This window comes from Phoxinus phoxinus (genome assembly GCF_949152265.1).
Source record: "Phoxinus phoxinus genome assembly, chromosome: 23".
NCBI classification, from domain to species: domain Eukaryota; kingdom Metazoa; phylum Chordata; class Actinopteri; order Cypriniformes; family Leuciscidae; genus Phoxinus; species Phoxinus phoxinus.
Genome location: NC_136898.1, coordinates 23196808 through 23224511, shown reverse-complemented (window position 1 = coordinate 23224511; position 27704 = coordinate 23196808). Strand labels below are relative to the sequence as shown.

The following is a 27704-nucleotide window of genomic DNA, read 5'->3' as shown; positions in this document are numbered from 1 at the left end:
GCGTGTGTGTGAGTGTGACGTCACTCTCACATCTCTCTCTCCTCTCTGTGCGAGTGTTGCTGCTGAGTCTCAGTGAGTGCTGCAGTTGTTCTCCGAGTAACGGGACAGAGGTGAATTATCCCAGCTCACATGCCGTATGCGCGCGACTGCGAGGGAATAAAATGAATGTTCACAAACAGCCGTGGACTAAACAGCGCTGAGCAACAATCGAGCCCTCTCTCTCATAACCAGACGCGCGCGTGTATTTCGGAGATTTTAATACTTTTTTTGAGGAGTTACTATTCAGTTTTGGAATAACTTTGTTGGAGTTCACTGTCACTACTGCAAGTAAGTATTTAATATCAAGGTTTAATATATGTAAATGATACATGAGATTTGTTTTCTCCCGTATATTAAGTATATGCATAGTATGTAGCAAATTATGCAAATTTCGGATCTCAGAAACGGTAACGCGTGGCAGTGTCCGGCAGAAGAGGCTGAGGAACTGAAAAAAGAAAAAGAAAGATTTGTACCCTCTCATTAATGCATCCTCCATCACATTAGTTTAGTGATGCATAAATTAGAATTTATAAATCAGACCTTTTTGTGGGGGTTTTTTAAGACCGCTTTTTATGGGTATGCATAGGTGCCACCCTGTTCCCAAAAGGTGTCAAACTTCAGTGTTTGCCCTAATTTACACTAATACCTCCCCCTCACTTCCACATAGACTAAACACTCACAAGAAGATGATAACATGTAGCCTATCTAACAAAAGGGGAATTGTTTCTTACTGTGTGTGTTGTGTGTGTGTGTAGGTACTGTTGTAACAACCAGTTCTGGTTTGTTGTAAATTCAGATTGATAGCAGTCAAACATTCCTGGCCCTTCTGGCCGGCTCCCAAAATACACGCCTTGGAATCAAGTATTCCAAACCAGAAGACTCATGCAGGTCAATACACGACAATCTCCATATTAAAGTCTTGATGCGGTAATTAATGTCTTGACTTTAGCATCTTATTTTGCAGTAAACAGTATAAGGCGTAGGTGTGTTTGGTCTCGATTTGAGTGGAATAGGATAAAACGGAAAATCATGTCAAGGACTTCATTTGTTTTCATTTCATTAGCCTGTGTCATGATGTGGTCACACTTAGTTGTAATAAGATTACACATGAGACCACAGTTAGGCTGCCTGATGACTGTACATTTGATTTATTAGACAATTCATACAGTGAACGCAACCTGGAAACTCAAATAACGATAAATGGAAATTTAAGGATAATATGTTGACCAAAACAAAGCAAAATCTTTTGTTTGAGCTTCCTGGGATGCACTGTAAAACCTAACGCTCAAAATATTCAATTTGTTTGAGTTAATGTAAAATTAAATTAAAAAATTAGTTCAGTCAAATAGATTTTTGTGAGTTTTTAAAACTTTCATTTTCTTTTGAGTTCACAAAACTTTTGAGACGCATGTTAAGTAATCGGAATTGCTGTATTCTTCTACAAACTTCTTTGTATGTTTCTTTTCATTTAGAGAAACTTAAATTTAGCTGAAACTGGGCTGGCATTTTAGCATTTACTGAATTAACTAGTTAATATAGCCAAGTTTCCTCAGCTAAAAATATTTAAGTTGAGATTACATGATAATTTTAAGTTAACTTAATGAATTAGCTAACTCGCATATTTCAAGTTAAGAGCAATTCAAATATCTGCTTGCTAAACTTTTTTTCTTAAACATATAGTTCACTTCAAAATGAAAATTGTCATCATTCACTCACCCTCAAGTTGTTGGTAACCAAATGGTTAATGGACACCATTGACTTTCATTGGTAGGAGAAAAAATACTATGGAAATCAATGGGATCCATCAACTGGTTACGACATTCTTCAAAATATCATCTTTTGTGTTGTGCAGAAGAAAGAAATTCATACGGGTTTGAAACAAGTGGGTGAGTAAATGATGACAGATTTTTATGTTAAAGTGAACTAATCCTTTTTTTTAAATTAACTTTTCATATTTTGATGTAACGGATTACCTAATAATTTTTTTGAGTTTTGTCAACTTATCCGGGTTCACAGTGTGCAGTCAGGTTTATCTCAGACTTTTGACTGCTAGTATTTGTTTGAACTTAGTGTCGACTGAATACATTCGACATGGGTTTATAGAGTACAATGCATACGGCATGAAAGTAAAAATACAGTATACTTTTTCTTTTTTTTCCCCCTGCATTGTGCTCTTTTAAAATGAGTAGACTTAACATGTTTAGTGCCAAGGTTTTTGGTCTGATGCAAGCTAGACAGAGACAGGAAAGCCTCCCCTTTACAAAAAAACACACATGGCACTCCATGGCCTCCCAGGTCAGGACTGGGAGCAGCTGTGGAGCCGATCGGAGCTGGGATGCCAGTGCTGGTTCCTGCCCTTCCTGCTGTGTGTCAGAGCTGCTGGAGGGAGATATCAAACTCCAAAATGTGTTCAGTGGCCTTCAATTATATGTGCAAAGGCGCTTTCTAAATAAATAGGTCGAAATGGACATGGCTGGGAGGCCTTGTGATGTGTTGCAGGTTGTGGTTGATGGTTGCGCTCTATTGTGTGCTATTTTAATGGCCACCCAGTCAGTGGTAAATAAGATATACTATTTTGATATACGTGATCTTTTGAGATGTGTGGTTTGTTCCTTTGAATGATGCAGTTGCAGATGTCAAAACAGTTTAGCTCAGCTATAAGGTTTATTGATTTCTAAACTGTGTATTATCTTCATAGGATAATGATTTGTTGTGGTGTTGGTGTCAAGCTGTTATCTTTAGATTGTTTTATGTCCTCACTGGAGTTTATGGCGTCTAGTCTGGTTAACTTCAAAGACAAGCTCACTGTATGTATAAAGGCTGTTGTAGCTTTGGGATGACTTGCTTGCTTGTTGGGTGTAACACACACACACAGACACACACAGACACACACAGACACACACACACACATGTATTCTATACAATAAACAAAAAAAAATAAAAAATTACAATATTTTTATGAAAATAATGGTATAAAAGCCTTTTGTATATAATAAAATGGGAATAATAATGAAAATAATTGCCTTATGCAAAAAAAAAGAAAAAAGTAATGGTCTCAATAACAATCTTAATTTAATATTCAAAATCTATCTTCTTTAGAAAATATAACCTGTACTTGATTGGTTTTCTGAGAGTCAAAGACTAATCAGTAAAACTAGTATTTTAATAAGTTGCAAGTTATTTGTTTGTATTAAAATATGTCTCACTTGGCATATAGTCTAAACAAGATGCATTGTTGGACATGTTGGAGTGTGCAGCCCATATAAATACAGGACACACCCATACACAACTGTGACACAACTGTGATCTCATCCAGCCTCATGGTTACTGGGGAAAGTTGAGTTTAATAGTTCAGAAGAGTGCATTCAATCACCCTTTGGCTTCTTCCTGAAGTTTTCTTACTTTGATGGCAGTGAATACTCTATTTAACCCCTTATATTGGCATATGGCACAGCCATACATATTTAAAACAGTAATATCCTATACTAAACTTAAACTAATCTTGACAAACTATATATCATTTGAAAGCTTACCAGCTTTAGTTTAAATATCTGGTGACTGATTTTCAAAATACATTACAAAGGAGCCGTAATTTATCAATTTGCAACAAGAATATTTTCATACTCCTATTTCAGAACTTTATTTTGAAATAGTGATGAACATGAAAAGTCATGAAAGAATGGTAGAAACCTCAGTTTGTTTTCATGCCAAGAGTTCAAAATAGCATCCATTCAATTATTTTAGAAAAAAAGGTCTGAAAATGTTTTGAATATAAAGAAAAAAATTATAGATTCACCATTTGTGATGTGGCAGCGAGCTATAATGCACACACGTGTTTCTTAGAGGTTGAAGTCATTTCAAAATCTGCCAAACTTCCAATACTACTTCTGAATAGGATGTCTACTTCATAAATTGTATGGAAATTGTAAAAATAATGGTTCAGATCACTCAAACAACATATGGAAATGGAGGCGCCCTTATATGGGCAGTAATGTCAACTAGAGGAAAACTTTGGTACTGCGCCCAAACTAAATCTCACTGAAAGCTAATTTGTTTAGATATCAACCTAAAATTTAAAACTTTTTCAGATGTTTGCCTTTGATTTTTTTTTTGCATTTTTAGAGTTTTTGATTTTGAAAATATATATTTTATATAAAATATGAATAATGAAATGTTTAACATTGTACATTTTCATAAACTCAAACTTCTATAACTTTTTTCTGTTTAACTTTCTTAATTCATTCGAAAATCTGCCAAATGTCTTCTTTAAAACAAGACCAATCTTACATATATATTCCAAAGCATTCTTGAATTACAACCATTTAAGTTTAGAATGTGCATTTTCATGTCTATAAAAAAAAAGGTGGTGCCGCTTAAGGGGTTAAATGATCTGTCATGCTTGTAAAACAACATATCAAGTTCATTAGATCACATTCAGTTTCATAGTGATGTAAATCCAGTTTACTAATCTATTACCCGTTTAATTAACCCTCTTAAAGCTTCAAAAGTCAAGATTATACGTGTTACTGCTAGTCGGCACGTTATAATACGTTCAGTTCTAACCGATGCCAGCCTAATGAGACAACTTTTAACTGGTTTCAAGTTGGGTGTTCTGTATAATCGTGAATGACACAGGAAGTCTCTCATCTCGCACGGACGTGTTGCCAAGAGAGTTGAGTTGAGAAGATTAACAAAATAGAGTAACTTGTGTTGGGAACACGTTTGACCCTACTTGTAATATCCTTAAGAATGAAAACCGAGTAAACAATTTTGACATATAATGGTGTTTAAAATAACAGAACCATGTCACAAGAGCTAAAAGTACGTTAGAATAACAAATGCAGCTGCGGAGATGAATCATTAAGTTGACTGCCAATTAGCAGTATTAGAAAACCCAGAGTTCAAAGCAAACAGCGTTGTGGCTCCATGATTCACAACACCAAACATTACCTCATTTGTGAAGGATAACCTGATAAGAAATCTTAAAAAATAAACATATTTAACGTCATGTTGTTCGAAATGACTTTCTTCTTCCAACTAACCCAAAAGCAGAGATTCTGAAGAAAGTTCACGCTGCTTCTCCGTAATGGTTAACATGTATTGATGACACCAGGTTTGTCAATGATGACGGGTGACAACCGTTGATGTGTGGTTGACGTCAAACCTGGTGTATTGGATCTTGACCATCTCATATTTGGTATGTTCCTCATGCAAATCCATTATATGGCTTAATAAGACTTGGAATACAGTCATATAGACTTATTTTATGATACTTTTATGCTGCTTTTTGTCATTTAAGGAACTTGAAAGCCCCTATATCCATCCCAGGGTTATTCTTGTTTACTAAAACTATTCTTAAAACAAAAATGAAACAAAAATATATTAAACCTAATACTAATGACAAAAGCACAAACACACACACACACACACACAAACACACAAACACACACACACACACACACACACACACACACACACACACACACACACACACACACACACACACACACACACACACACACACACACTAAACTCAAAATAAGACAAAAACTTTAAGAAAGAAAAAAAGCTAATCAAAAAATATTATTCTTACTATTGAAAGTACAATATTATAAAATGACACTGAACATCCATTCCAATTTCATTTAGATTTTTGTCAGGGCATTTTTATATTCCTTTTCGTTTCATTAAGAAAGATCGTCATATGGGTTTTGAATAAATGTAGACAGATTTTTCAATTCTAGATTAACTATTTCTTTAATGGAGACAGATGGATACTTTACAAGATTGGTTATTAATTCATAAAAGTGTAACCTCAAAACTTACCACAGAATTGAACCCCCGTGACCCACTCTGATCAAAAACTGAGCAATATGATGTCAGGGAGAAGTCATTTGGAAACCACTATAGCTTTAAAAAAAGGAGCACAAAACAATTACCCCTGAGTGATGGGAAAAAGTCGAAATAATCATTTATCCTATTTCCTTCATCCAAGTGAATTTTCCAAATGTTAATCATTGTGTTTCATAATCATTTAGGCAGCCATCTTATGGGAGTCATTAGGTAGGATGATTGTTTTGCAAGGTTTTATAGCTTCCAAGGAATATAAGAGCACTTTAGGACCAGATGCTTCCAGTTTTAAACTGTCATTCCTTTAATTCAGGGAGATAATGCCACCATACACGGCTAAATTAACTTCTTGGTTGATTGCATTCACCAAACAATTCCCCTGTTCAGATCTAAAAAAATGATTGAACCATGAAGATCCAAATGTAGATTACATCATCTGGATTTTCTGGAGAACTGGAGGATTGCATGCTTGAGTTGTCATATCTCACTATACACATTTCCAAAAAACAGCTGCTATTCCGAAGAAGATATGAATGACCTTATTAGGTGTTTACGGTTTATCTGAAATTAGTTTGAATAATTGAACATATCTGAGTGCGTTATGTTGAATGTTTTGTTTCTTCTATGGTTGTATTACAATAGTCCATGTTAAGGTTGGTTGGTTTTGAGAGTGACTCGGCGGACAAATGTTATCTTCGAGTCAATCCTATACAAATCAGTCTGAACGATTAGACTAGCAAATCTGTCTGAATCTATGGATTATTGATTGGATTTGGATTGTGGATTTGGATTATTTAAAACATTGATGAAATATAAACACAACAACTCTGCATCAATTGAATGCGTGGATGGTGTGTATTATAATGCTCTACGTTTGTGCATTTGTGCTCTACGTTTGTCCTTAATTTGGTTACGTGCTTTAGTCTGTGTCACTGTTATTTACTGGTTACCATAGAAGTGCGATCAGTCAAAGTATTTTGTTTATGTGGGTTAGAAAATGTGTTGATGACATTGTGTTTTTAAATATATGTACATTGTGAACTTTAAGCTGAGTTCACTCCAATCACCATGCTACCACAGCGGACCAGTCAGGTTTCAGAAATAGGATCAGAAATGGAATTGGAGTAAGTAGTTAAAGTACTGAGAGCTCGTTCCTTCCACCGTACTACAAGACAAACGAATGGTGACTCTCTATTAGTTTTCTGATGGCAGCAATGTACATGATGAGTCAATATGATACGGAGAGTACCTGAGGATGTAACAACGAAGAATTAGACACAAACAGTTGTGTATGACGTCCAGAGCTCTTCGCTGCCCATGTAGGACTGACTCTACAGACCCGGATATTACAGATTTTTGCGCAACAGATTTGACTCTATTTATGTGTCTTCTTAACTTTGGGAGACCACTGCCTACCTTGGATCCCTACGTCTTTTTGGTGTGGTGTGCCACCAGACTAACCAACTCCATTCTCCAGTGGAGTGCCACCGAGTGTTGCGAAGAGGCTTTTGCTGTAGCAATGCTGTGGATCAGGGATGTCCAGTCCTGCTCCTGGAGAGCCAACGTCCTGCAGAGTTTAGAGACACTCTGCCTGGAAGTCTGGTTCAGAGTGGCCTGTGGACATCCGGGAGCAGGATTGGACAACCCTGCTTTAGGCAGATGGATGAAGCCCTTAACATATTGAGCCATCAGAAATTGCTTTATGCAATGTCCTTTGCTGGTTTGCACATAAGAGATACTCTCTTCCCTTGGGATAAAAATGATTTTGAAATGCATTTGATCTCCAGGGTGTTCATGGTTTTAGTCGAGTCTGACCTCGGCGGACTAAACAATAGAAATGAACCACATAAAATGTCCACGTCAAAGAGCCACATCTACTTATTACGTAATCGCCATGGACTAATGGTAGTTCAAGAGTGTTTCCCAGCTGGAGGGAACTTTTCTGGAAAGTTTGATTGGGCAAGCTCTTTCAAACTGAAGAAACAAAATGAAAACTAAAGGTTCTTGGACACTTTGCTTTTGAGTAGTTTGGCCATTTTGCGGTTTTGCTTACTTCCGTTTGAACCATGTTGATAGGGTACTACTAACTAAATGGTTATTTAGCAGGCTGGTTGGGTTTCAGGTTTAGGTGTTATCCGCTGGTTTGAAGAAGTGAGATAGGTTATGTTTTCCCATTGTCTCTTTTCTTGTGTTTTGGATGAGTATTCAAGGCCACCTAACGTCTGAACGAACATCTCAAGGCCAAAAAAGAAAACTACACTGAAACTGCCCACAGTTCTCAGCAAACTCTACTGAACTTCAAAACGGTTTTGTAACAGTCCATTCACACGTGTGGTGCAGATTGTGGTTTAAGAACATCAAACCCTTTCTTTAGTGGGATTTGATGCCTAACTTTAAACACGTTGTGTTTCAGGATTGATGTTTCCAAAGAAATAAATCAGGTTTTGGCTGTTTCTTTGTGATAAGCAATAACAAAGTAAGTTGGTACTGTGTTTGTGTCATTTATGCAGTCCATCTGTAATGTTGTAGCCTCTTCCTTAGGCTGTACGCAATACTTTTGATATTTAAAGGGGTGGTTGAGTATGATTTGACTTTTCTAACTGTAGTTAGTGTGTAATGTTGTTTGAGCATACACAACATCTGCAAAGTTACAACGCTCAAAGTAAAGGAAGATATTTGCTTTAAAGAAAAGGACTACAACGAACGGCTGGTAGGAACTACACGACATTCCTCCCGGGTTAGTGACATCAGCAACCCTAAAATGTACATAAGCCCCGCCCCCTGAACACAGTCCATGTTGAGAAGAGGGAAAGTTGTTGTAGTCGAGCACATTTGTGAGTCAGCTCAAACTTTAGCATCCATCTTTTCACATGCAATAGAAAGTCACTCTGTGTGCATCTCACAACAGTTCCAACATGAGCGATTTATAGATTATCATGACAGAATATGCTAATTGAAGATAGTTAACTCCACATTAGCAACATAAATGCATCAACTAACCATTCAGAGACGTCCTGTTGCTTCTACATGTTGTCACTTCTTCTCGAGTCTCTCCATCTTTGTCTGACTCCGTTTTAACATTAAAGGCAGAACAGTTTCTGTCATTTTAGTGTGTCTGCGTGAGGTAATCGCAGCTTCTAACACACACAAGCTCTTGAAGCCCCGCCCTCTGCAGCAGCTCATTTGCATTTAAAGGGCCAGGCACAAAACGGTGCATTTTTGCAAACCCTCAAAAACTTTAACATGCTATATAAAAATATCTGTGGGGTATTTTGTGCTAAAACTTCACACACACACACACACACACACACACACACACACACACACACACACACACACACACACACACACACACACACACACACACACACACACACACACACACACTCTGTGGACATCAGGTATTTTTTTACATCATGTGAAAAGGGCATTTTACCACCCCTTTCAGTATATTTAAATCAATTAGTTTCATTTATTTTCCGGATAAGTACCTTTTTAACTTTTACTTCACTTTCCATGAAGGCATTTTTATAGGGACACTGTATGTACAGTGTGCTCTCCAAACCAAATATTTGGAGGCTTGTATGAGCCTAAGGGTGCTAGAGACAGTATGTGAAAGACACCATCAGCACATCTGCAAACGAGTCCAAGTTAAACCTGAAGTTCAAGTCCATGGAAGAACATGTCAAAACAGGTTTTATGACACTTGTTGTCTAGAACAGAGTTTTGCTCCAGGGGAGCAATTATGCTTACAAGGTTCAGACTGAAACAAACAACTTCCTCCCAAATTAGTGTGGGGTCAAATGTATGTGGTTTCTCACGAATGCAAAGCATGTTTTCGGCTGGAATAATAATATATAGTATTGTATACATTTAGTTAGCATATAGTTACATTATTGGTTACACTATTTCGATGGTCCACTTTAAACATTCTACTAACTATAAGTATCTTTGCAACTACATGTCAACTAACTCTCAGAATATTATTTAGTATACTATTAGGTTATTTATAAAAGTTATAAAGTGACTTATAGTCAGTAGAATGTCTGTTGAGGAGCATCAAAATAAAGTGTTAGCAGATATTAAGCAGACAGTCTACTAATACTGAGAGTTAGTTGACATGTAGTTGCAAAGTTACCAAAGTAAGAATGTATAAAGTGGACGATCGAGATAAAGTGTTACTGAACAATTAGTACATTTCTGTATTATCCAAGGCAACTTTCAAGTAAGGAATACAACAAGCGTTTGGTACATTAAATTACATTAATTGTAATCGAGAGCCTTGCCTGTAGCCTACAATATAACACATTATCTTTTGTAATACTGTAGCCTATATATTTGAGTTATCTATAGTTACATTGTACTTACTCAAATAATTACTTACTCAAAACTACATGTACTTAGTATAGAGTTACGGTTAGGGTTTATGTTTAGTTACTTTTATAATTATGCATAATTTACTGTTATTACTACAGTACATGTAGTAAAAACCTTAAAATAAAGTGTTACCTAGAATTACCCTCAAAAAGTCTATTTGAATCCATCCCTACTTTACCTGAGTTCCTGAATTCATCCTCCTCATTGTTTACAGCTTTCACATGCCTCCCTAATTATGGGCATAAATTAGTAACATTTGTTTCTGAATCACATTGGAATATTGCCTCACAGAGCCTATGCACTAATGCGAACAATTTATTCTTTGTAAAAATCCTGTTTCATTGTTTTTTTTTGTTTTTTTTTTTGATAGGATGAACAATGCCTGCTTTGTAATTTCAGTCAGGCAATGGACCAATACTGAAATAAATCAAGACTGGGGCCGTAGCTCGTTCCCTAACCTCATCCTAAGAAAGTTTGCCTGCAGAGTATCTATATTGCATGGTAATGTTCGCTTGTGATGCTATTCAATATTGAGGATTAAGGTCTTTGTCTTATTTATTTATGTTTTTACCAAGATTGTCATTAATATGTCAGTGTTGGGTGTATTGAAACTACAAAAAGTTTTGCCATAAAGTATTTGGACACTTAAACCATGTTTTAAAAAAAATACTGCATGAATGGTCAAAAGTAATTACAAAAAGGCATTATTGCAAGAAGTAAAATTATTTCTGTAGAAAAGCTCATTTGGGATCAACTGGAAAATGAGAGAGTGCAAAGTAACTGGTAATTGTTTTTCGTAACGCTTTATTTCGATAGTCCACTTTTGACATTCTACACTGTAAAAAAAAAAAAGTGTTGGTTTAACTTATTAAAGCAAGTTACCTTGTTGCCTTAAAATTGTTGTAATTAAAAATTTGAGTTAATACAATGAAGAAGAATGGTTTAATAAACAGAAACTCAAAATAGTATGTTACCTTCACACATTAGTTATCGAAGTTGATTTGACAAAATATAAAAATTTGTGATAACAAATCATGAAAATACAGTAACTATAAGTAACTTTGCAACTACATGTCTCTCATTAGAGTATTAATAGACTGTTTGCTTAATATCTGCTAACACTTTATTTTGATGGTTCCCAAACAGACATTCTACTGACTATAAGTAACTTGGCAACTACAAGTCAACTTATTCTCCTAACCCGAACACACTAACCTAACAGTCTACTGAGTCTACTACAGTCTACTAATACTCTAATGAGAGTTAGTTGACATTTAGTTGCAAAGTTACTTATAGTTAGTAGATGTCTAAAGTGGACTATCGAAATAAAGTGGAATCTGGTTTTTGTATAAATTAAATTAGGTATAACTTCTAAACACTGTTTAGAACAAGTGTTTACTTTCACGTAATGTTTCCTTGAGGAGCAGTCTTGCACTGTTGTTTTAGCAGGAGATACAGCAGAACTGTGAAGATACAATGTTATCAAATGCACTCAGCCAAGGCCGTTCTGGAATTTCCTTTTCACTGTCTTTATCCATTGAGGATGGGTCCAGCAACAGTGCTGCAACTGTGGCTTTGAGCATTTTCTGCAGCTGAGAGAGGAAGTTCACAGACATTTGTGCACAGACCGCTCTTGTTCATTGCCTTTAGTTTAGCGAGATCAGAGGCCTGAGGCTATATGATAAAACACATTGACACACAATGACAGGATCTGTCCGTCTGTCTCCCAGCATATGGACCAATGTGTGGTGGTGATAGCTTTAGAAGTACACAATAACTGTGGAAAGGTCATCCACTCTTGCTTGGCATTTGAATTCTAAACAATTGATAGCATGCTGAGCCCGAGATAGCTGCATGTGAGCTCAAAGAAACGTCTGTTTTGAAGTTTTAATACTTACAATGGTTCCATTTAAAAGTGTTCGATCATTTTTATGATATTCAAAGCAACCAGGTTTTCAAACAACCTAAAACGCACATAATTTATTCAATTACATGTTGTTCAACTTTCTTCTGTGGAAAACAAAGTGTGCATTTTGAGAATACCTTGGTCACACTTTCAATGCAGTGAAAGTGAGTGAGAAGGAAATTTCAATACATCCAAAGCGACTAATAACTAACATCGCATGTATGGCTTTTTGAGGATTACAAGCTCTAGTCCGTATCCACTGTTATTGCTGGGAAAGGAGCAACCATTGGTAGATTACTCAATTTATGTGTAATGACAATTTTCCGAAAAGACATTTTAAAGGTTTAATAATTTTATGAATGCAATTTAAACAAATTTGGGTATTGAGACATACTGTAGACAAATGTTACCACAATGATTCGTGAAAAATAATGAAACCCTGCTGAACTTTACTGATTACTTTCTTACACATAATAAGGGTTAAATTATCTTGCAATGGCCAAATGGAGCCTATTTCCTGTGTTTGGAGAGGAAGAATCGCCCAATTCAGTCCTGCATTGATGCATTTAATAGTTCGTTTTGAGAGTTAGAATCCCATGCTTCAGAATACAGTGCCATTTTGCCCGTTTGTGTGTTTATGCAACCGGTCTTTTTTTTTTTTTTTTTTTTTTTTTTTTGCCTTTCCTGGTCAACGTTATGCGTTAACATGCTAATAAAACCGGACCAGATGGAAACCGCATGCTAAAAAGCTGATACGTGAAACATCTCACTGGGTTCTGGACATACTGTTGAATTAAATAAGTGCACGTTGTTGAGAGGTTTATTACCAGTTAATTTATGTGGATGTAACATGCATTATAAATGCTCTTCTGCACTGTCACAAACAATTTATTTCAGAATTATGATCATTGTGCCTATGGCTCTAAATCAATTTGCATCAATGCATGTGGGTGGTAAGTCTACTGTGTATGGTATAAATGTGAAATTACATGCCATAAATTATTCAAGTCATGTGTGACCTTTCATTAGATTTCAAATAACGCCTTTTTTTATATATTTTTTCAGAAACATAACCTTTCAGGATGGACGACGGACAATGCTACTACAATGAAACCATAGCCTTTTTTTACAATCGTAGTCATAAGTATCTGGCCACAGAATGGAACGCCGTAAGCAAGCTAGTGATGGGACTTGGGATTACAGTGTGTATTTTTATCATGCTAGCTAACCTGCTCGTGATGGTGGCCATCTACGTCAACCGCCGATTTCATTTTCCAATCTACTATCTGATGGCCAACCTAGCAGCTGCGGACTTCTTTGCGGGACTTGCCTATTTCTACTTGATGTTCAACACGGGACCCAATACGAGAAGGCTTACAGTCAGCACGTGGTTGCTTCGCCAAGGCCTCATCGATACAAGCCTAACGGCCTCAGTTGCTAACTTGTTAGCTATAGCCATTGAGCGCCACATAACTGTGTTCCGCATGCAGCTCCATACCCGCATGAGCAATCGACGAGTAGTCGTAGTTATCGTCATCATCTGGACAATGTCTATCGTCATGGGCGCCATTCCTAGCGTGGGCTGGAACTGCATCTGCGCCATAGATACTTGCTCCAACATGGCCCCCCTCTACAGCAACTCCTACTTGGGCTTCTGGGCCATCTTCAACCTGGTGACCTTCGTGGTGATGGTCGTTCTTTACGCCCACATATTTATGTACGTACGCCAGCGAACCATGAGGATGTCCCGGCACAGCTCAGGTCAACGGCGAAACAGGGACACTATGATGAGCTTGCTGAAAACTGTTGTGATTGTATTGGGTAAGTTCTGCTTTCATTCGGGGTTTCATCATTAGTACTTTAGGCTTGGAGGGCAGACACCCCTGCTGAGAAATCCAGCATGAGTTCCTTGGTTATTAGAGCTGGTATAGTGCTTGTTCTTAAGAAAAACAGAGCTGGTGTAGCAGGTTCAACAGCAACCAGCATCCCATGCTGGTCCCAGCATGCAAAACTGCATTATGTTAACCAACAGTGCTGGATTTGCCTGCAGGGGTCCTGCATAGTTTAGCACCAGCTTTCCCCAACATGGGATGGTGGTCCTCCAGGGAAACATTAGACAACCCTGCACTAGCATATACTGTAGACCCTGATTCCAACCTTGCTCTTGGACGGCCACCATCCTGCAGAGTTCAGTTCCAACCCTCTACAGTTCACACTTCCCTGTTATTTTCAAGTAATCTTGAAGAACACGATGAGCTGGTTCAGGTGTGTTTGATTGGGGTGGGAACTAAACTGTGGGATGGAGGCACTCCTGGTTTAGGGTTGGACTCCTCTGGTATAGTCTAGATGGCCTAAATGCTAACAGACACAAACTAAAAAAAAAAATTTGAAGACATTTTCATTATTTTAGGACAAGATTTTAGTAATTTGTTCCGTTTCTTCATATGAAGCAATTTGTGGATCCAAATTCGAATAGATGATGAACAAACTTTGCGACCATTAAAAAGTGTGTATGAATGTGTGTAGTATAAATGCAATATGGATGTACTTCATCCCTCATGTTCTCATTGTCATGTGACCAACCAGAATCTTTTTAATTGCTTCACTGTCACTCACAAAGCCTTTGAACGCAGTATGGGTCAATTCTCACACTCTTTTGCTTGCAGATAGATCTACATAAAAATAGCTATCATATCCTTTATTATTGCGATGGTGCAATCATAAGCAGATGGCCGAAAACCACATTGACTTGATCAACAAACAAACTGTCCTTACTGATATTTTATCTTATTTTTAAATGTTGGGAAAAATCATAAAGGTCAATACTCTTGACCACTAAATCTTTTAACAAAAGCACATTAAACGATCTTTTTTGGGGTCTAACGCGTTGTGGATGTGAGCATCATGGAGCCAAAGTGCATATGTTCTCTGAGAATCTGTCCTTTAATGATGTCACTGTGACATGGAGATTTGCTCTGGGGATTAATTCATTCTCTACAATTGCTGTTCACACTCATTGCTTTTTTTGGTGCGATTCCATTTGTCCACTTCCTGTCAAGGGAGGTCCTTTAATGATACAAATTTACGCACCAGGCTCCAAGCTGTGGTTCAAAATAACTAAAAACACTTATTTATTTACGCAGCTTTACTTAAATGCTACGTAATATGTAACCCTTCACTCTATTGTGCCAACTTCAAGTCGACGAACAATGTAGCCCTTGACTAGGCCGAGGAACCGTCATCATGGTCTTGCGGCCAGTTCCACTGTTTGCCTTGCACTGCTTCAGTGTCATGCCTCGCCGGCTCCCCCAGTGAAGCCTGGCCTGGATGAAAAGGAAGCCAGTCATGGTGCTGTGCAGGAAACAGTGCTGTTGTTGTTTGGACCAGGCAGAGCTTGTCTCGAACGTCTAGGGAGGATGGATAATAAGAGGTCTGGATGAAAGCACGGTTTGTAGACTGTGATCTCACCCAGGAGATAATAGATGTATATGCGGTAATTACAGTGTGTAATTAATGTTTAAATAATATAATCCTTCAAATTATACTTTTTTTTTTTTTTTTTTACAAAAATGAGTGGTGTATATGGCTTCTTGCTATATAGTTATAGCTAGGCCAAATAGCATTATTCTGACTTAAGTTACACTTTATTTTAAGGTGTCCTTGTTACAGTGTAATTATACATTTAAGTACTGAGTATTAATAATTAACTTCATGGACTTATTATAGGGTTAGTATGGAAGCTTGTTTCCGCCACAGAGTAAAAAATTAAAAAGATAATTGTGACTTTTTATCTCACAATTCTGAGATAAAATTAAGTATGATATGTTATAAATATTTATGATTTAAAGTCGCAATTGCGAGTTATAGTCAGAATTGTGTGATATAAACTCGCAATTCTGACTTTTTTTTTCTCAGAATCGTATGTTTATATCTGGCAATTGTGACTTTATAACACGCAATTGGGAGATATAAAGTCAGAATTGCATGATATAAAGTCGGAATTGCGTGTTATAAAGTTTATTTTGTGAGATCGCAATTATAATTGACAATTAGGAGTTTATACTGTATCTCACAATTCTGCGAAAAGATGTCAGAATTGCAAGTTTATTTCTCACAATGGCGACTTTATAACACGCAATTTCAACTATATATAATGCGATTCTGACTTTATATCTTGCAATTCTGAGAAATAAAGTCAGAATTGATAGATTGAAACTCCCAATCTTTTTTAAATGTTTTATTCTGTGTCAGGAACAAGCTTCTATAGGTTAGTGGTTAGGTTTAGTTGCATGTAATTATGCCTAATTTATAATTATTCGTAACTAAATGTTTCATATGTAACAATGACGCTGTAAAATAGTGTTTGCCTTACTATTCGGACTAATCTGACTAACTAAATGTGCCCTGGATCTCTGAGGATAGTATTAATGCTCGTAAACATTACTCTGATCATAACTTCACAACTTCCACCTAAATATACAAGCAAACGTATGCCGCAGGAAGTGGTTACTGAAAACTTAAAGGTCTGGTTTAGTGAACGTGTGTCAGGCTGAGAAAACAAATACAAGGTAAAGTGCTAAAATACTGTTGTCACCAGATGCAATGTGTTGTAATAAGGTTATTTCAGTATTTGTTGGGCATATTTGTATACTTCGTTAGGAAAAAAATGGCTTCTAATTAAAATCCCTAAAACGAAATACGAATTATTAATTAATTTGTTTGTTTGCTTGTTTGTTGCCAATATGTCAGACAACAAAACAAAGAATTGATTGAATTAAGAACAATGCAAGTTAAAAAGATTGAGGTTGTCTAGTCTTCCAGTCCAATGAGACAATTTCCATGTAAAGTCTTAAAGGTACAGTAGCAGTTTGTGTATTGTGTAAACTGGTAGTGTACATTACAACAAAATACCATATGTTCCTCATCTCTGTCTAGATTAGTTCTGCATTATCCTGTGTGCAGTCCATATAAACTGTGAATGCTCCAGGAACTATGGAACAGCAGAGAAACGTAACGTAAGTTATAGGTGGACTTCAGGAAACAAAATCAAAGGCTAAAGTGTAGAATAAAGCCTCTATTTCCTGGCTTTGTCTATTAGAGTTCATTGTAATTTCCAAAATTCTCTTTTGTGCACTACATTCACCATATCCATTAATTATAAATGACTCGAGCTTGCTCTGTCAGACCAGGTGCTTGTTTCTCCAGTGAGATCTGCTGTCACATTACCGTGTAAAGCAATGAGACCAGTTCAGGGTTTCATGTCCTATCCACCAAAACGAACTTTCCAGGAAACAATGAGACTCTGCTTCTCCCCACACTGTTAAATAACTTCCACAAGCTAAAATGAAATCAGTTTTTGTTACTTCTCAAAGGCATGATTCATCCATTGTTGAGAGTTACTCAAGGGCGTATGAAGTATATTTGAATAACATGGTTACAGTGATGATGAAATCATTGGATCAGTTTCCGCTCCTCGAGAAAACGAGACGTCAGGACTCGTGTGGTGTAGAACGGCAGGGGGTTTCATTCTGAATACATTTAGCCAGTGTTGAATTTTCACTTTCTGGCCGTTGTTTCTTGCCTTATCAGCATTATTTGGATCACATGACATGCTAAGATATGCTAACATGGCATACAGATAATTTTAGGGAAAAAACACATTTGCTAGTCGATGTTATTCCCCCCCATCAAAACTTAGATTATGATAAGCTGACCGTTGCATCTATCATGTGAAAATATTTAGTTGATTTTACTGGCACCTTGCCCCTTGTGAATCTCAGAAACCGTCATAATCGTAATTCTTGAGAAATGTAAACATCCTACAGCTCATAAAGCAGCAATGATTTCATGGTTATGGGAGTATATCAGCATTTCTTCTTATCAACCATCCATTTAAATGGTGTTGGAGATGGAAATGGGGATTTCTTCAACTATGTCAGACATAAACCACAAACAACGGTCATATCTTGTTATGCAAGTGATGGCTTGAATATCAGCTTTCCATTCACAAATTCAATCATGAAGCCAATGTTAAATTGCGTTCACAGCTCAACCCGATTCAATTCCATATGGAGGCTTGTTTCCGCCATGGAATAAAACAATTTAAAATATATATTTGTTTATGTTTTTTGTTTTTATCTCGCAATTCTGGCTTTTTTTCCCCTCAGAATTGTGAGATATAAAGGTCCAATTTGAGGGGGAAAAAAAGTAACTTTTTTTTTCTCCAAATTGCGAGTTATTAACTTTTTATCTCACAATTCTGACTTTTTTCACAATTGTTAGAAAGTCAAAATTAACATTTTACCATTTGACACAAGCCTCCATACTTCTATAATTACTTTTTTTTTTCATCAAAAAAAAGAGAAAAAATCTGCCAAAACAGTCATCTAATACTGAATAAACACATACAATATCAGTCGACTTTAAACAGTTTTTAGACATAATGAGCCAATTTCCCAGAAATTCCTAGGAAAAGCTAACGGAATTGGGAGGGCAGAACAAATGCCCATGCTCTTGGCAAATCCTCCAGTCTGGAATCTGCTATGCAAAGCATGCACTAAGCACTTCCACAGGTGCCTCTGTCTCACTGAGTTCCCATCAACCTCCTGCTAATGCTGCATATTTTTGACCACAAACATTTGACCATGTGTTGTCGAGTTCGCCATGAAAAAGATAGCGCTTGTTTTGCAGAGATAACTTTTACTCGTGGGTGGGTAACGTTGATCGACACTGATTAGTTCTGCATTCTAGATTGTAAAGATGACATGTTTGTCATGTGACAGTGAATCATGCAGTATTGTAGGAAGCAGAAGACAGAGGCTGTAAAATTACTACACAAACCAATATAATTTCTGACAAATTGCTCAACAATTAAATTTTTAGTCTCATAAAACATGGAAGTTAAAAGTTATGATGATTTGCAGTTCATACAGCGAATCCGTTACATTTAGTACAACGATACAACTTGCTGCTTAACCGTAGTACTGTAGCTTTGTCGCACGTCTGCTGTTCGAACCACATTGATTCAACAATATAACTGTCGTTGATGACGTCACACAGGTGGTGGAGTAATAACATCTGCTAATTAATCGCTTTGAGATCAATTTAATGTGGGGTTATTGTTGTAAATCACGAACACGGCATCTGTGGACTACTTAGCTATTTTTTTGTTCTCCGTTGTTTGCTAGGCCGCACTTGCCTTACATGGTTGAGACCCAATTAGGATTTTTTTGTATATAACCCATGAAAGCCTTGTTCATCTGTGGAAATAAATCTGATATGCAATGGATACGTGCATTTGCGTCTGCCATTTACTGTAAGCGGACAGATCTTACGTCAACTCCGGTGAACACTAAACGCGATCACATGACTCTTTTCAATGGCACAATGGAGGACGAAGGCTCATGCTGAAGTTTTATGTCTTTTGAGCCTTTGGTGGCGAAGAGACAGTGACTTTTAAAGATGGTGCGGAAAACATTTAATTTGCGTCCGTTGCAAATTGTGCTGTTTTTACTTATTTTTTGGCCTAAGCTTTTCCATGTCAGTATAGGGGCTTTCGCACCGGGTAGTTCTAACTAATGTTTCCCTTAGGAACATCTTCCTGGTTGCATTCGCACCGCAAGTAGGAACTCTGAAGTGACGTAAGCCGCGCTTGTTCTTGTAACTTTTATTTTGACGGTGCTGAGAGGCTGAGCACTTAGTGCTCCCATTCTCCGTGTTTATTAGTTTATGATCTGTCTTACATTCCTGTCTAATACGTAAGTGTTATGCATCGAAAGTAGACCGTATATGAAAATCTATTAGCGTATGCCGTGTGGTTGATGTTCAGAGTTGCTAGCTAAGCAGAAATACATAATCACATTTGGTTTGGTCCTCTCAAAGTTAGGTTGGATTTTCTCCTCAGCGTAAAGGTTAAGAGGCCCATATTTCACTGTTTTCCATGTTCGTAGAGTTAGTCTGTGGAGTAAATATATAGGCTATAATCTGTGCGTTTACACAGCTTTTTTTTTTAAATAGCGGACGCTGGTGTTTCACATGCGTTCAGCCAATCGTACACTAACGTCAGTTCCTATAGTGCTGGTTTAGACCCAACTCGGAAGTAGAAGCTAAATTGGTTCCTCCAAAAGGAGTTCCTTGAACCAAATATGTCCTAGTTCCTGCAGTGCGAAAACGCTAAAAAATGGGTACTTCCGCCAATAGTTCTAGGAACTAAAGATTCCTCCGGTGCGAAAGCCCCTTATGTCTACCTTGGCTTGTTTCGCCAAGTGTATAGTGTAAATGCAGATGTTGGATATAGGTCACTTTTAAAAAAAGATTACAGTCAACCAATTGGAATTGGGCATCAACGGCAGTGTAAATGCGGCCTTAGTACCTTAAAATTACACATTAGTACCTAAATTCTCCTTTTGAAAGGATACCGTTTGAAAGGGTACCATTCATGTTGTAAACATGAATAACCAGAAAAACAATAAATCGCTTGGCTTCTTCTTTCCAATAGAATCAAGGAATGAAACCATGTTATCCTTTAGATATGGCCAGTCCCTTGCCTTTGTCCAGGAAAGCCAAAAAAGACTTCCTAGACAAACCCAACATTCATGTGACTTGGCAAAGTAATTTCGCCTCTGAACCTGAATCTCTTGCAGTGTGCGTCTGAACACCCCAGTCATTGTGCCTGATGGTGTTAATAAGCCTTTGCGGAAGTAATAAATCGAAATCCTGCTCTAAGATGAAGCAATGCTTTGAGCGGCTGCCAATTTAAGCTGCTTATTCAGCTTGTAAGTGGAAGAGAGCTTTAATGGAGGGTGAGGGGTGTCTTTACGACCCTGTTTGGACCTAACCAATATCCTGTAGTTACGACATCCAGAATCTAGGGTGAAATATCATAGCATTGCCAAATAAGCAATATACCTCAACTGGGTGCTTTTTTAAAAACCGAAATGTTTATTTGTAAGCATGAATGATTCGTTTTTGAGGTCCAACGTACAAGGCTTTGACTGAAACTGCCTTTTATAATGACTTCAGTCTAAGCTTGCTCTGCTTTAACTCGTCCACACCCATGGTATTGGCTTTCTTCATGTGTCTGTGAAGCACTAGGAGGAACACTTACCCAGTTATCCATCAAAATAATTGCTATTACATGAAACCCACGTTAAGGATACAGTGCATCTAATTATTACATCTAGTTGTAAGCGGAAATGTGGTATTATATCACGATTATGCCACTTACAGAATCACTCAAAAGGGCTAAATTAAATCAAAATGGTGTTGTGATGGATTCAATTCCAATTTAACCAATGTCGAATTTCATCCTAAATTAGATAACATAAATATTACTTAGCAAAAAGGTTTCTGAGAGAGCATGTTGTATAGATTTACTGTATGCTATAACGGCAGGCTGACCGATTGATATCGCAGTTCACCACAGTATAGTAGGCAAGACCAAATTATTTGACTTTAAGTCAGGATCGAGTCTGAATCCACATGATCCCGACTCCTGAGTCCAAGGACTAACAAGGACTCGGAGTCCTGAACTCGACCAAGACCATAACATTTCTGGGATTTTTCTCTATTCCAAAACAAGCTGATTCTCTGTTTCGAATTAGTTTCCTGAGATGTTCGTGTAAAAGAAGCTCTCGATGCTGCTTCCATTCTCACAGCTGAACCCACTGTGAAAGTGCTTGTGATGGAAATCATCTTCGTTTCAAGTATATATTTTTATTTAGAGGAACTTTAATTTAAGAAATAATTCTCTGAAGAACTGAATCTAACAAGTTTCCGAGTAAAACAAACTGGTTGTTTAGGTGTGAGGATCAGCATTTAGGAAACTACGGTTTCGTCTTTGACGTACAAAAGTATCAGAATCTCTCTTCAAACGCAATCTGCAATCCCCCTCGTTCACGTCTCTGGTGGGTTTGTTCAGAGAGAGCTAAACATGTGGCAAAGCCATGCTGGAAACAGTTTGCCGTTTATCTAACGGCTGAGAGTCTCCACATAACTTTCTAGTGATGTCAACCATTCAAGAGCAGCTGCGTTTGACTAAAAGAAGAGTAGTCCTTTTGCAAACGTATTTCTATCTTGCAAAATAACAACTGTGGCCAAAATGCTCTTTTTCAGTGAACATGTTTTGTTTGTCGAAGTCATGTTAGGTTAGATTCATAAGGAAATTATATGAAAGGAGAAGTTTGGCACCAAGAAAATGTACTATAGGGATTTTTTTAAGCACTGCCCTTCTGTTAGTAATGGAAAAGCCAGATATTCATTGCCTTATATTATGAGATGTAGGCTCTATCAAAACTTAGTCGACTGCCAATATAGGGAACTGCCTTCTAAGGCTGCATCCCTGAAGGAAACCTTCAAATCCTGTCTTCACACGAATCACATCGGACACTTGACTTGCACTTGATTTCAATTCCGTTTGCTGTTAGCATGTTGCTAAGCTAATGCTATAATACTCGAATAAGTGTAAAAATATATACAAATATATCGCACAAATATTGGCTAAAATAGACAAGTTTTAATTTAATACTTTTCAGCATTTAATAAAATATATTCTAAAACATTTATATCACATTGTCCCTTATAACAATAGCAGTATTATTCAAGTTAATTGTATTATTAAATATAAAATGTATATATATCATTATTTATTATTTATATATTTATTATTTCATATAAACAGAAGTAACATTCAAGTATATTTTCCTTGTATAGGCTACTTTATGTATACTCACTGACTTTCAGTTCTCCTTGGGACTAAATTGGCCTACTTTTTAGTTCATACATGTATACGTTCAAGTGTACGTTAACTCTTTCCCCACCAGCGTTTTTTAAAAAGGTTGCCAGCCACCGCCAGCATTTGATCATTTTCACACAAGTTGCATGGCTCCCAGAATATTTTGTTGTAGTAATATGTGATCATGCAATCTATCAAAAGAAATAACAGACCCTCTGCTTAAAAAAAAAATTATATATATATATATATATATATATATATATATATATATATATATATATATATATATATATATATATATACTGATTATATATAATCAGAAGATTCAGCACGCGATCAGAAGATGCGAAATAGCGCCCCCTACTGTATGTAAGCAATAAGGTACAAGAGGCTGTGATGTTTCGTGAATAAATGTATTATTCTCTCGCTCCTCCCCCATCATGATTGGACACGCCCCCCTACCGCTGATTGGCTACGAGTGTGTAGTACTGCTCGGTCCGATCCACTTTCAAAAGCATTTCTCAGAAATGTCTTAGTGCACAGTTAAAGTTATTGAGCTTGACTGTGCTACTTTTAAACTTTTTTTTTTTTTTTTTTTTGCAGTACAGAAATATAACCTGCAATTTCCTCAAATACTCATGAATCCATTTCCTCTTGTTTTTCAGGTGCTTTTATTGTGTGCTGGACGCCTGGTTTGGTGATTCTCTTGCTGGACGTGGTCTGTACCAATTGCAATATCCTGACCTATGAGAAATTCTTCCTCCTTTTAGCGGAATTCAACTCTGCCATGAACCCTATCATATACTCCTACCGGGACAAGGAGATGAGCGCCACATTCAAACAGATCCTGTGCTGTCAACGCCAGGAGAACGTGAACGGGACCGTGGAGGGTTCAGACCGATCCGCGTCCTCCATCAACCACACGGTCCTGAGCGGGGCTCACCATAATGACCATTCAGTGGTCTGAGCTTCTACAGGGGCCAGGATCTGCGTAGTATAAGCAAACCGAGACTGTGAAAAAGGCATTTTCATCAGCAAAAGACTTTTCTGTCTTCATAATGTTTTCTCACTATATTGAACTATTTAAAGGCTAATCCAAAAGGATTTAAGTAGCCATTTTAACACAAATCATATTTGTTCCCGTAATGCCTTAAGTATGGTAAAAGGTTGGATGAGTATATTGGCTAGTTGTAATTTTTTGGCCAGATTTGTTGTAAATCGAGGAGTTACACTTTTTTTTTTTTTCGTCTTGTACAGCAGGTGTTGAAGTGAAGGACGTAGTGACGTATCCAATGAATCTGCACTAGAAAGAAACAGTGCATGTAAGGGACCACTGGGAAATAATTTTGGTAAACTATGCGAAATACTTGATTTTTTTTTTTTTTTTTTTTTTTGCACTGTAGGTCCATCCCTATGATACCAAGCTGGCACCAAATATAATACCCAAACATATTTCTTTAAGCCCATTGAATAATTTAGGGGTCCAAGGGGCTGAGAATGTAGATGAATGCTTGAATTTGAACATGATGAGGAGTATTAAATATTTATGTGAAGCTGGGTAAACCTGAACCTTAGTAACTTGAAACGGCTTAATATCCGCAACTTGGCTTTATATTTTTCCTGACACAAAAAAAATGCCTTATCTGTTGGTTATATCATTCCCAGTATTTTTTATTTTTTTTAATAGGGATCAACATCCGTGCCTTATTACTATATATACACTTTTTAATCTCTGACACCTTTTTATGAATTATATTCAGTTTTCAAGGTATTCTGTTCACGTTTCTAAAACACATAATACAAAATAATCGTTCAAATGAAGATTATTTTTTATGGAATGTTACATTTATGGCCACAGAATTCATTGAAGTGATGTAATGTACTTTGTGTCATGGCCATAATCAAAATGAAATGTCATTCAAAAAAAATTATAATAATGGTTCAACATGACAGAAGTTAAATTATCGAAAAGCGTCTTTACTTCATATACCAACGTATGTATATAATAAGTGTATATATTCATATGTTAGTCAAAAAGGGAATGTTTATTGTTTAAAGTTAAAACATTTGAACCAAGGTATAGCTATTTTTTATATATTTTTGGTTCTAAACTTCTTCTTTAAAGTCTAATTTCATCATACAAAATATATGTTTTTGGGCCAAACATGGAATGACAAGTGTTTATATATACAGTGGCCATTTAATGATAAATATGACCCTTTGTTAGCATTTTTGTTACATGTACTTGCTGTAACAACAGTACATTATGCATAATTACATGCAACTAACACTAAACCAAAACCTATTCATATCCCTAAACCCTAAGTGCATGTAGTTCATTAATTCATAACTCAGTTCTTAAATGTAAAGTTACACTGTAACCCTTTATTTTAAGGTGTACTTGTTACAATTTTACATTTAAATACAGAGTTATGAATTAATGAACTACATGCTCTTACTAGGGTTTAGGGTTACGGATAGGTTTTGGTTTAATGTTAGTTGCATGAAATTGAACGTATAACACAAATGCTGTAAAATAAAGTGTCACCCAAAAAAGTCTCCGAAAAAAATTATGCAATGAAATTTATTCATTGTAAATGAGACTGGTAAGTGTCCAAAACTTGTTGGGGCCACTGTAGGGAAGTTCATAATCTAATTCTAACATCTGTGAAGTTAACAGTTTTATATGTTGTATTGTTTATAAGAGGGAACGCTATTCGTGAAATAACCTAATGTAAAACAAGTGTTGTAGAAAAAGGATTTTCCGTTAACATTTTGACCTTATTGACAGTATTGCTTTAATGTTGTTTATTCATGTTTAAAATGGCATCGTGTGTAATGAGAATGAACTTTCCACTTTAATATGGATGAAATTTGCACTCTGTAGATGAATTGAGGATTTTGGGCTGAGATAATGTAATAATAAAACATATCAGTATTACCAGTTGTCATACCAAAAAAAAAAAAAAAAACAGAAATACTAACATTGTTATTATAAATTTTACACTGAATATATCCATTGATCAAGTGTGACCATTTGAGTTTCTTGAGAACTGTTCATGTTATGTGTCTTTCCAGGAAAACAACCTATAAAACCTCTTTTTTTTTGTTTATTAACCAAGTAGCAAATGTTTCCGCATTTTTTGCAAGTCTTACTCTGTTGCGCAAGCCAGTTTGAAGCAGTCCAGTGCTCCGAATAACGTCCAGGAGAGACAGCTGTGCTTGACGGGTCATGGGCCATAGCTTCATTCTAGGTTGAAAAACTACACAATTTTTCCTGTTCATTTCAGCAAATGTGAAATGAACAGGATTTGAACCCTCCAATCCATTTGAACCCCCCACCACCAAGCCAATGCTTGGCTTTACTTGTTCTCCTCATGAAGTCTGAACTCTGAAATCCTGTATGATAACATTCCCTTAACAATGTCATTCAATTAGTGAACCTTCTTAAAATAAATCTGTATATGAGTCAAATCCTCTGTTGTGCGTCATTTACATATACCACGTTTCTCATTTCAAAATACACTGTTCGCTGCTTTGCATTGAAATTATGAACTTGCTTGAATATCAACACGGGCTCGTTGGAGAAGCGTATCAGTGGCAACGGTTCTGCAAAACTGCCGTTTTAGCTTAATTGTGTTCTTTTGCAAAGGAAAGATGTGTCAGTTACCCCATAATGTCTTGGCTCGCAGTTGACAGATATTTTCCAGAGTTACAACAAAATGGAGCTTTCCACATTTCCTGCAAACCGGTAGGAAATCCTTGTGTTCAGGCTGAAGAGTGATGGGGATATTACTCCGTCTGTGCTGATGTCACTAATCTACCAGAACTGTTATAAAACAAACCCTCACTGGCCTCATTTTTGGACTCTACACGGAATATGCCTTATATCTGTAAAAACAATGCCTGGTATGTGAAACATACAGCCGAAGAGATTCCACAGGACAATTGCCCTACAGTTTTTGCTTGGAGATAGCCAAGTCTATAAACCAGAGCAGCTGGGGTCAGAATTCCTCTGTATTTGCGTTACTCTTGAGTCATGTGTGATACTAGACATGGGGTTTTTCAAACCGCTATGAAGGAGAACAGTGTTCCTGTCACTTACAGGCCTTTTCAACACCAATGGCCTGTTAAATAAACGACTTCGACTAGATTTACAAGGTAGTCGTCTAATGTATTTCCACAAGGCTGGTCATAACTTTTTGTATAAGTCAGTTACTTAGATTGGTCTAATTTAAATCCAAAGTAAGACTGATTAGCCCTAACTACAGTAATTGGTCAGTTCTTAACCCCTTATATTGGCATATGGCACAGCCATACATATTTAAAACAGTAATATTCTATACTAAACCTAAACTAATCTTGACAAACTACATGTCATTTGAAAGCTTACAATCTCTAGTTTACATATTTGGTGATTGATTTTCTGAATAAATTACAGAGGAGCCGTAATTTATCAATTTGCAACAAGAATATTTTCATACTCCTAAGGTGTGTTCAGACTTTTATTTTGAAATAGTGATGAACATTAAAAATCATGAAAGAATAGAAACCTCAGTTTGTTTTCATGCCAAGAGTTCAAAAGATAGCATCCATTTAATTATTTTAGAAAAAAAGGTCTGAAAATGTTTTGAATATAAAGAAAAAAAAATAGATTCGCCATTTGTGATGTGCAGCGAGCTATAATGCACATACGTGTTTCTTAGAGGTTGAATTCATTTCAAAATTTGCCAAACTTCCAATACTACTTCTGAATAGGATGTCTACTTCATAAATTGTATGACAATTTTTTAAAAATAA

At 36.7% G+C, this 27704-nt stretch overlaps 1 protein-coding gene across 3 annotated transcripts; it reads left to right on the top strand.

Moving 5' to 3' along the window:
- lpar1 (lysophosphatidic acid receptor 1) lies at window positions 1-26395 on the top strand. 3 transcript variants are annotated; one of them, XR_013796050.1, is made up of 4 exons: window positions 1-327; window positions 13238-13993; window positions 23570-25145; window positions 25386-26395. XR_013796050.1 is itself a non-coding variant. In XM_079598860.1 (3 exons), the coding sequence occupies exons 2-3, from the start codon at window positions 13255-13257 to the stop codon at window positions 23869-23871; spliced, it is 1041 nt and encodes a 346-aa protein (XP_079454986.1). In that variant the 5' UTR covers window positions 1-327; window positions 13238-13254; the 3' UTR covers window positions 23872-26395. The 3 variants fall into 3 exon arrangements, 1 of the variants encoding a protein (XP_079454986.1); XR_013796051.1 differs by having other exon boundaries at window positions 72-327; window positions 23570-24226; window positions 24308-26395; XM_079598860.1 differs by having other exon boundaries at window positions 23570-26395.
- The last annotated feature ends 1309 nt before the right edge of the window (window positions 26396-27704 follow it).